At 38.0% G+C, this 11,668-nt stretch overlaps 1 protein-coding gene across 1 annotated transcript in view; it reads right to left on the bottom strand.

Moving 5' to 3' along the window:
* Nucleotides 1–11,668, bottom strand: part of LOC107714157 (WSC domain-containing protein 1-like) — a 27,637-nt gene that overhangs the window by 13,713 nt on the left and 2,256 nt on the right. Inside the window, exons 2-3 of the mRNA XM_016519906.1 lie at nt 2,905–3,629; nt 2,617–2,731 (exon numbers count right to left, since the gene is read on the bottom strand). Coding sequence (XP_016375392.1) covers nt 2,617–2,731; nt 2,905–3,322 — 533 coding nt within the window. The 5' untranslated portion in view covers nt 3,323–3,629. The remainder of the gene's footprint in view (nt 1–2,616; nt 2,732–2,904; nt 3,630–11,668) is intronic.

The following is an 11,668-nucleotide window of genomic DNA, read 5'->3' as shown; positions in this document are numbered from 1 at the left end:
TTCGAATTGAGATCGGGAGGTCATTCCACCAGCTGGGCACAGTCCAGGAAAAGGTCCGTGATAGAGATTTTGTGCCTCTTTGGGATGGCACCACAAGGTGTTGTTCACTTGCAGAACGCAATATATATATATATATATATTTATTTCAGTAATTCAACTCAAATTGTGAAACTCGTGTATTAAATAAATTCAATGCACACAGATTGAAGTAGTTTAAGTCTTTGGTTCTTTTAATTGTGATGATTTTGGTTCACATTTAACAAAAACCCACCAATTCACTATCTCAACTAATTAGAATATGGTGACATGCCAATCAGCTAATCAACTCAAAACACCTGCAAAGGTTTCCTGAGCCTTCAAAATGGTCTCTCAGTTTGGTTCACTAGGCTACACAATCATGGGGAAGACTGCTGATCTGACAGTTGTCCAGAAGACAATCATTGACACCCTTCACAAGGAGGGTAAGCCACAAACATTCATTGTCAAAGAAGCTGGCTGTTCACAGAGTGCTGTATCCAAGTATGTTAACAGAAAGTTGAGTGGAAGGAAAAAGATGCACAACCAACCGAGAGAACTGCAGCCTTATGAGGATTGTCAAGCAAAATCGATTCAAGAATTTGAGTGAACTTCACAAGGAATGGACTGAGGCTGGGGTCAAGGCATCAAGAGCCACCACACACAGACGTGTCAAGGAATTTGGCTACAGTTGTCGTATTCCTCTTGTTAAGCCACTCCTGAACCACAGACAACGTCAGAGGCGTCTTACCTGGGCTAAGGAGAAGAAGAACTGGACTGTTGCCCAGTGGTCCAAAGTCCTTTTTTCAGATGAGAGCAAGTTTTGTATTTCATTTGGAAACCAAGGTCCTAGAGTCTGGAGGAAGGGTGGAGAAGCTCATAGCCCAAGTTGCTTGAAGTCCAGTGTTAAGTTTCCACAGTCTGTGATGATTTGGGGTGCAATGTCATCTGCTGGTGTTGGTCCATTGTGTTTTTTGAAAACCAACGTCACTGCACCCGTTTACCAATAAATTTTGGAGCACTTCATGCTTCCTTCTGCTGATCAGCTTTTTGAAGATGCTGATTTCATTTTCCAGCAGGATTTGGCACCTGCTCACACTGCCAAAAGCACCAAAAGTTGGTTAAATGACCATGGTGTTGGTGTGCTTGACTGGCCAGCAAACTCACCAGACCTGAACCCCATAGAGAATCTATGGGGTATTGTCAAGAGGAAAATGAGAAACAAGAGACCAAAAAATGCAGATGAGCTGAAGGCCACTGTCAAAGAAACCTGGGCTTCCATACCACCTCAGTAGTGCCACAAACTGATCACCTCCATGCTACGCCGAATTGAGGCAGTAATTAAAGCAGAAGGAGACCCTACCAAGTTATTGAGTACATGTACAGTAAATGAGCATACTTTCCAGAAGGCCAACAATTCATTAAAAATGTTTTTTTTTATTGGTCTTATGGAGTATTCTAATTTGTTGAGATAGTGAGTTGGTGGGTTTTTGTTAAATGTGAGCCAAAATCATCACAATTAAAAGAACCAAAGACTTAAACTACTTCAGTCTGTGTGCATTGAATTTATTTAATACACGAGTTTCACAATTTGAGTTGAATTACTGAAATAAATGAACTTTTCCACGACATTCTAATTTATTGAGATGCACCTGTATGCCACTTAAAATGGTATTTCTGGTCTTTGGTCTTGAGATTTATTTAGGCTTTGCAACTCTGTTATCCATTCTGAATTATTTTCTTTTTCCTTTTCTGTTTAATTTTATTATTTTCAATGTTTTCTAAATTATAAAATTACATCATTTTGTCAATAAGTATTTAATTTAATGCATTGTAACAGAATGTCAAATGTCTTAATGGCAAAATTTAATTTGAAATATTAAATGAATACTGATTCCGTGGCTGATGATCAATATTTTCAGAACATTTTCTTTACCTACTTGCACTGGTCATTTGAAATAACTAAAAAATGCATTTTCAAGTTTGTTTGTTTGATCTTTGTACAGTTTATACAGACCATCTCTCTAGCTGTAAAGCAAGAACATAATATTGCCTTAAATTTGTCAACACTGTTAATTATATGATTTTCTTCTTCATAGGAAGTGACTATGTCAGCGTGAATAAAAGATCATCTTTAGCACATGTTAGGTTTCATGTTTTCTAATGGACTATTTAGATTCCCCCTGAACATTGCAAATGTCACCCAAGTAATTAAATAAGCTCTGAAACGTTGGGGGTAATTACAGGAGGTCAGTCCGCCTCACACTTGTTCTCTGGTGGTCAATTATCCGCCGGCCTAAGAACTTGAAAAAGTGTATACTCCATCATGGCAGATAGATGTTTCTCCTCCAGCATTAGCGGAGTCCAGGTCCAGAGCTGCGCTCCATTAATTGGGCCTGATCCAATTCCCAGCATGAGCTCGGCCAGCTGGCACAGGGATGCACACTGCATGTTCTTTTCCCTAAACACTGTTTCATTATTTCTTGATTTAAGATGAGCACAGAGGAGCCTCCAGGCAACAGATGTCTATCTGCTTTTGGTGGCTCCGTGATTAAAACAAAAGCTGTGAGTATTTGAGTATACTCTGTATTAATCACATACCTTTCCGTGCAGGTGTCCTGACACAAGGTGCTGGTCATTTTCCGGAAGTCATAAAACACCATCCCTTTGAGCGCCCGGTCTTTGGCGTCATCCAGAAAGCAGCCAATGTACGTGCCTGAGCAGAGAATAACAATCGCATCAGAAATTCAGAACGTGACCTTTTTCTGCAGATGGAAAGATTCCGCAGCACAGCTTGGAATACAGATAATTGAGAAAATAAACCAATTATCATAAACAACCAATTTGTCATTCTCAAAAGCACACAGCTCATTTAGCACCGAGCTTCACCTTTGTGTCGGATTTTTCTTTTCGGAAGAACTTTCTCCACTCTGGATGCTTCCTGTTCGGACATGAGGCTGTGGAACCAGCGACGTCTCAGATATCGGATCTCCTGGTTTCGTGAGATCAGCCATTGTGGTCCAGCGTTGTCTTCGGCTAAAACGCTTTGGAATCCCACCCCCTTTCTGGTGACCCGAGCGCCTATTATTCCATAACTTGTCCGGAGGGCAGGTGCCTCCAGGGCCCTGGGAGGAGATGGCAAAGACGGCAATGGAAAGTAACTGCTCGTCCCACGCTGTGACACCACCAATCCATGTCTCTGCAGAAGGAGGACACTTCCAGCCATAATGTATGCGACACCGAGGAACAAGAAGAGCAGCTGAGTCCGTCGCAAGAAGCGCTGAAGCCTGTAGAAGGGCTTTGCCATCTTGCCCTCCCTCCAGGTAATTGAAAAAAACCTAGAGTCTATGATTTCATGCTGCCATTGTTCCAACAAAAAAAGGCAGAGACCTATTCCAGGTGCTTCATTCTCTAGCAAGCTCTACCAGTGATATCTTATTCACATTCTGTTTAAAAACTCTTTGAGCGCAAAATTCCTCCGGCAAAATGTCCCGCCGTTTACCTGTGAGAGGATTAAGTGAAAACTCGACAGTGGCGTTACATTCCCCTCGATGACAGAAGTACTTGTGGCAGAATGTACTCGGAGCTCTTACGGCTCAAAGACTTCAGGGAACCTGGTGGGAAAATAGAAAGCAGTTAGAAGCACATCTTTCACTTTTTTATTCTCAGGGATAGACCGGAGTGCTAGAGACAAGAAAGAAATATAGAGAGAGTGTGTGGCAGTTATTCTGGTAGTATGTCTCCATTAAGAGAGGAGAGCAGGCCTTGCTGGCTGGAGAAGCATTACCTGTTTGTGCTCCTGTCTGTCTTTATGAGTACACGGCAGATGTGAAAAGTCTAAGAGGGAACACTACAGTCTCCTAATCGAGGTGCAAGCTATGGGAGGGCTCGGGGTAGGGGTCTGACAGTCCAAAAAGAAAGTGGAAACCAGTAGAGATTTTTAAAAGTCTGTGTGCGTTAAGTCTATGGGAAAATTGTTTCAGAGGAGCAGCATTTTGGCTACAAAAGCAATTTCTTTGCTTCTTTTTTTTGTTTGGGGTCAGTTTTTTTTTTTTGGACCAAAGGTTATAATGATTACAATGTAAAAGATTTATATTCCTACAAAATATTTCTATTTCAAATAAATGCTGTTCTTTTGAATTTCTAATAACCAACGAATGCTGAAAAAACAAATTTATCATATTTTCCACAAAAATATTAAGCAGCACAACTATTTTCAACATTGATAATAATCACCATATATGAATGATTTCTGAAGGACACTGAAGACTGGAGTAATGACTGCTAAAAATTCATCTTTGCCATCAAAGAAATAAATTACATTTGAAAAATATTGATATATTTTTTATAAAATACATTTTTTTGTTTTTACCTTTTTTTTGTATATAAATAAATAAATGTAGCCTTAGTGAGAATGAAATACTATTTTCCAAAACATTAAACTATTTTACAGACCCAAAAAATTTGAACCTACATCTCTTGAGATTTGAAAAGGTTGAAAATATTTTTTCAAAGCTTAACAGATGAAAATTACTGACAGAAACTCTTTAGTCAATAAAGAATAAAGAATAATTTGCATACTGTTCCTTGTACAGTATGTCCTAGTTGATTTCAGCTACAAATATGTTTGCCTGCCAAGAGTGATAAAACATGCTATAAAATTACCATAACTGATTTTCATGTCAACATTCTCAAATGCACATTCATGTTTCTAATGTTTATTTTTTTCCTTTTTTAGCTTTCTTTCTTTTTTTTAAATCATGTAACATGTTTGTTAGCTGGCTGACTGAAATGAAATCTGGTTTAGTACTGCTAATCTGAGCCAAATCGTTTCTATAACTTGCAGCACTTTTTCCTTCTATTCACTTTAGACATTCTTGAAACTTTCAGCCCATTATTTCAGCTCCACTGAGAATCCTTTTGTGTGGCAAAAACAAACCTTGTAACAAGTCTAACTAACTCAGGGGTGGGCTGTCCCTCGCTTCCATTCATTTGTGCCAATCAAGCAAGTCTAGCTCTACAGAGCCCACTGTGTGCCCCATATATTCTCCCAGTCTATTTCATCTCAAATATATCTGGGCCCACAGAAGATGAAAACACAGGTTGAGCCATACACTGATTATGCATTAAACGCATAATCACCACACCACACATTAATATGAATGTGGATTTGGTTTAATGTGTAAGACTTAAAGGAGAATAAAAACAGAATATCTAACCAATGTTAATCAAGCTGGTCTTAAAGTCAAATTGATCCTATTTACTTTCTTAACGCAGGTTTCTGTTCTTACACAATAATCTAAAGGGGGAAAATGTTTTTGTAATTAAAATACATTTCGTTTTTCTTCTGAAATGGATTTCTTTTTCCACTGACCCCTTAGGCCACACAGGTTATTAGATATGACCCAATAGCCAAATAGCTATAGCATTGTTTTATCAAACTCATATTACAGAACGCCCAGTTTATGATGTAAGCAATTCCCGATGGATAAAAGTACCGCTCTACATTTTTTTCTCATTAAATATACTTTTTTGTTGCGATTCACAATGATACATTCTATTTTCAAGTATTCATTTTCAATCTCATTTTACAGCTTCAGACTCTGGGTAAAAATGTCATTATTCTGATTCTGAGTCCGATTTTTATTAGAGATAACTGGGCCAGTTGCAGCTTTCCATACAAGCACAGCTTTGCTCACTGAACCCCTTTTGAGCCCCCAACCCCTTCTTTTTAGGCCTAGTGCTGGCAAAAGGCCTAGATTTGCATAAACGCTTGAGATGCAGGGGCGGGTGTCCTCGCCAGCACCAGAGGAAACCATAACGACGAGGCGGCTGAGAATGTCAATCAGCCTGAGGGCTCATTATTCTTCTAGCTATGAACAGTGAGTGACTGGCGTCTGGTAGTTTTTTCCCCCTCTGCCAGTACATGGAGCAGCTTCTAACAAATCTATCCTTTACAAGACAGAGGATGCATGCATAGCTGACAGAAATCAAATTAACACCCACTGCATCTGCCATTCTACACCTTTATTTATCTTATTTTCAAAATCAGAAAGTTCTAGTACTGCAAGGTCTAATTTTCTTTTTAAACTGATCCTTTAACATGTCATATTCATCTGAATGAATCTGTTTTTCATTTTAATCATTTGCAACATCATGTTCTCATAAACCGTTTTTTCCCCATGTATACATAATTCATGAATAATATATACAAATATGAAAAGCTACTTACATGTATATGAAGCAGATTTACAGAGAGCTGACAGTATAGATTAAGGAATCGTCCACACAAGACAAATTGAGCTAAATAAAGACATTTTTAAATTCGAACTATTTTTGTCTAGGCACGCCATCATAAAAATGTGACGCTCATGGCGTGACATGCTAAAAAACATCTTGACTTTTGTATTTTGATGTCTCTTAAATAATCCTTTTTAAAAACATCTATTAATTTTCTTCTCAGCAAATATTGATATGGATCTTTCGCAAATTATTTAAAATTATGCAATCAGTTCCATTAAAAAATTGATCTGATTGACAACCAAAGTATAAATGTATACACCCTAGATGAGTTATTGTATATATAAATACATACATATCGAAAGAGGTTAAGCAACACATATGTAGGGGCTTTGTGTTTTTGCCTTACGGCAGATTTTGTATATTTATATGAGCCCTTAGTGGGCACTTGATGTCAAATCCTACTGAAATAAATTATTATTTCTGTTCATCTTTCATCTCTGTAGCGAGCAAATACATATTTCATTTTGTAACATGAATAAAATCAAGGTACTACAACTAACTAGCTATTTTTCCTAACAGAGTAGAGTATTTATTTCATTTGTTTTTGCTGCTATGCTTGAGTTTGTGTTTGTATATTTTTTTTAATTGTTACTCAATTTAAAATGAAAATACCTGTTCTATGAAATCATCTTGTACAGGCGCTATGCCTTCACTGCTTTGAATACTCAACTAGGATTTTCCACTATAGATTCATTCAGTTGAAAATCACTTTTGAAAAATGAACCAGAAATGAGGCCATGGTGTATTTATGAGAGATAAGTTTCTTGTCATATTGGTAAACCGGAGAATTTGGCAGTAGTCCAGAGCTTTTTTTAAAGACTATTATTCACTTTAAATAACTGTAATTAATGGAGCCAAAGGGAGGCGGCTCGATTAATTATAAGGATGGTCCGTTAATGAATGTTATAGCAGTGAGATGTGTGGGACACATAATTCATCTTATGTTGTCTTCCCTTTCGCTCTGTTGTGTGCTTGCTGGTAAATGGTATTGCATTTCACACAGAAACAAATGCATTTATGAATAATAATGCAGAGCCAAGGTCCTTTCCATTTTCCATTCAGGGAAGTCTGACGACTCCACGGTGCATTTCAAAGGGCATTAAGTTCGAAAGCAAATGTTATTCGCCTTTATTTGATGTATTATTTATTAGTCTATTTTGCTGTTGCTCTTGTGGCATATGCTGCAAAACTCTTGTGTCGTAATAGCATAGCGCTGAGTCTTCATGGCTGTTGGTGGACAGCAGCGAGCGGGTGCTGTAGGTCCAGACTGGTGCACTCATTTGTCTTCATCTACTTTCCCAGCGTGTTATCATCTCACTTACAGCAGGGCAGCAACAGTTCCATCCCAGAGGCTGATGGGATTGACCCTGGAGCTCAGATGCTGCCTGGAAAGCTCTCTTTTCTCTCATCTAAGCATCTTGCCACCATCTCTGACCATCTGGCTGTTATGTGCTCCTCTTTAGTATCTCTGAATGAAGCATTTCAGTAAGAAATGTTTAAGCGAAGAAGGTTTCCACAGTCATAATCTCGCTTCTAAAGAGTGTCACAGTGGGGCGGTAGACACATGACAGTTGGCCCGCTGTTCCCCTGGCCCGCAGTGACCCCAATCTGTCCTCCTTTAATATATATTTTCAAGGCCAAATCCAAGAAATGAGGAAGGGAAAGCATTTTATATTAAGCTCATTTCTTCTCATTCCTAATGCATTGCAAAAAGTGGTCACATGCAATTGTTACCATGAGGAGCTGTTTCTAACCCTTACATTTAGGTTTGCTAGTGTAACCTAATGTATTTAGGTTGATTCAGTGATGTTAAATACTATTTTGTCTTGAATGATTCATTTAATTTAGATGCTATTTAGAATTTAGATTCATTAATTCAAGTATATACTGTAATGTGAATGAAATCTCCAAATTAGTTTGTAGCAGTATGTTTCATATATTCTGTCATATGTTCTTGGTAATAATCTTGCTCAGCATCACACCCCAGGCTGAATAATCTAATCAAAGAGATTTAAAGAGACATTTCCAGCTGTTCACTGATTGGCAGCCTATCAGCGAATTCAAAATAGTGTATGCAAAGGTTCCAAGAGCGGTCGTGAAAACTAATTAAGAGTTCACTTATCAAAATTGCATCTTATTTTGCATAATATTAGCTTAAAGGAAAGGAAAATAAACCAAAAATATGCAACATGTTATTTAGTAGAGTTCATCTCAAATCAATTGAATAATTCTGCCTACGTTTTGGAGAAGATGTGTCCATCTGATTTAAAACGCTCAACTTAAATTATTGAAAAATCATGCGTAATGCTTAATCCAAATCCTCTGAAAAAAGAGGAACCTCCAGCTGTGAGCTGAACCGCAGGTGATTGTCAATCACTTTATTCACAGCCTATTCAAACTATTGATCATCCACTGCAGGGATTGATTTCACTGCAGTGTCCAAAAGCTCCATATAAACCGAACTGTTTATTTGTTCTAATTTGGTCCGATTTTGCTTTTGAGCCAACTGAGCTTTTGGTTTTTGCAACGACACACACACATAGAGTCCGTATAACGTTATTTTTGCGGATACATTTCAAACGTTATCCATTTCGCTGGTTCACATCCAGTACTTACTAGACACTTACAGCAGCAAGAGAGGAAAGGAGATAAATTACACGGTGCATTAAAATTTTGTTAGGAATAGTCTGTCTTTGATTATTTATGCTTTGTGTTGCTTGAGGCACATTTACATTTGCAGATTTACAGCCTGGCCATAAACAAGGCACTATAACTAAAATTCGCTCAATAAATGCTGGCTGAAAAGATGGCGACTGCTGGCCCCTGGACACCGGTTTATTGACCACTAAACTACAACGGATGCGTGCACGAAGCGGTGTAGCAGAAGTACTGACACCAGAGCGCTTTAACACCCACAGACCACAGACAAGTAAGTGTGATCATTCTGTGGCCTCTTCTGGGAGACTGAAGCAAGTCCTGGCAAACCGCAACTCACACGAATGCATATACAGTAGTGCTCGCTGACACAAACTGGCAAGACTGCAGCATTATTTCCATGTATTTTGCAGGAACTCATCACCATCAGCTGCAGAGGATGACACTGCATTCCAAGAAATGTAGCCCTTTCTTTCTCCAGTGTAATGTCTTCATTTTTTTCAGCTGCTGCAGTAAGTAAATGTAGTGGTTTCTCATCACGAATCGACTGTGAAGTCTTTCATCTGTGCAGACTGTCTGGTTCTGTACAATGAAATTTAACAAGCTGCATTATTACTATTCTTTCTCCTGCTATTGTTAGGTCCTTATCCAACAGTAAAGGTAGTATAAGCCCTTAAATGGATTGCAGGAACACAAAAGAAGATATTTTGAGAAATGTCAGTGTTTTTTTTTTTGTCCATATACTTCGGAAATCAATGGACACCAAAACCGATTGACTGTAGCCAACATTCTTCAAAATATATTCTTTCTGTTTTGCAGAAAAAAGAAAACTTTGGAATGATATAATGGTGAGTAAATTATGACACAATTTTCCTTTTTTTGGCAGAACTTTCCCATTTTTAGAGCAATAATCCGCGTCTTAATCACTAAACACCCTTAGTCCAGTTCAACTTGAATTACTGTCTATCTTTTCTATGTAAATTGGGCTTATTATCAATTGTTTATCATTTACAATACTCAGTGCTTTACATCTAGTGCAATTATTGTTTCAAAAAAGCATTAAATACACTTTTATTGATCATGGAAGCGGTAATTTATCAAATGATGATCAGACAATGAAGAAGAGCCTTATAATATCAGGGTTCAACTAGCTTCCAAACCCCCTACAAGTTAGTTGACTGCCCAACACTGAAATTACTACAAGGCTCAATGACTTTTCAAAATATGCAAATAAATATTAACAGCCATGGCAAAAACAGTCCATTCAATCTATTCAGAACGTTTCCGTCAGGCTTGTGGGACCACAGGAGACGGAAGGGAAATAAGACTGTCCCTGGCAAACTGTGCTAAGGCCAGAAAAAAATTCCAGAAGCCACCCTCAATGTAGTGGTTTCTCATCACGAATCGACTGTGAAGTCTTTCATCTGTGCAGACTGTCTGGTTCTGTACAATGAAATTTAACAAGCTGCATTATTACTATTCTTTCTCCTGCTATTGTTAGGTCCTTATCCAACAGTAAAGGTAGTATAAGCCCTTAAATGGATTGCAGGAACACAAAAGAAGATATTTTGAGAAATGTCAGTGTTTTTTTTTTTGTCCATATACTTCGGAAATCAATGGACACCAAAACCGATTGACTGTAGCCAACATTCTTCAAAATATATTCTTTCTGTTTTGCAGAAAAAAGAAAACTTTGGAATGATATAATGGTGAGTAAATTATGACACAATTTTCCTTTTTTTGGCAGAACTTTCCCATTTTTAGAGCAATAATCCGCGTCTTAATCACTAAACACCCTTAGTCCAGTTCAACTTGAATTACTGTCTATCTTTTCTATGTAAATTGGGCTTATTATCAATTGTTTATCATTTACAATACTCAGTGCTTTACATCTAGTGCAATTATTGTTTCAAAAAAGCATTAAATACACTTTTATTGATCATGGAAGCGGTAATTTATCAAATGATGATCAGACAATGAAGAAGAGCCTTATAATATCAGGGTTCAACTAGCTTCCAAACCCCCTACAAGTTAGTTGACTGCCCAACACTGAAATTACTACAAGGCTCAATGACTTTTCAAAATATGCAAATAAATATTAACAGCCATGGCAAAAACAGTCCATTCAATCTATTCAGAACGTTCCGTCAGGCTTGTGGGACCACAGGAGACGGAAGGGAAATAAGACTGTCCCTGGCAAACTGTGCTAAGGCCAGAAAAAAATTCCAGAAGCCACCCTCCATGCATTCATTATTTAGAATAGGTTTTAGCGAGGCTGAAGAAACACTGCAGTCACCAGTGGTTGGTTGGTCAATCCATTGGAAATCTTAAGGGAAAAGGGTGGTCTGTACCAGTGTTAATTTCGTTGACGAATAATTTTCGTCAAGGACATTTTTTTCACCGACGACAATGAGACGATAACGAACTAAAACTCTTTTTAAATGACAAAAACTATGACGTAAATCTATTGACATTTTCGTCAACAAATAAAAACTAGACTAAAATGTTAGGGAGGGCGATTTGGGAAGAGATTCATTCAGAACGAATCAGCTGCGTGGTTCGGAGGTTAGATACGTACATATGAGCCGGCGGGACATAAGCTAACATACACTTGCTGCACATCGCATAAAACGTTCAAAAAATGAGTAAGAGAAGAGCAGACATATGGATAAATCTGACGACGCAAGAGAGAACT

Source organism: Sinocyclocheilus rhinocerous, unplaced genomic scaffold (assembly GCF_001515625.1).
Source record: "Sinocyclocheilus rhinocerous isolate Xijiao unplaced genomic scaffold, SAMN03320098_v1.1 scaffold1561, whole genome shotgun sequence".
Lineage (NCBI taxonomy): Eukaryota > Metazoa > Chordata > Actinopteri > Cypriniformes > Cyprinidae > Sinocyclocheilus > Sinocyclocheilus rhinocerous.
The sequence above is the reverse complement of the archived record's forward strand: the minus strand, read 5'-3'. Positions and strand labels throughout refer to the sequence as shown.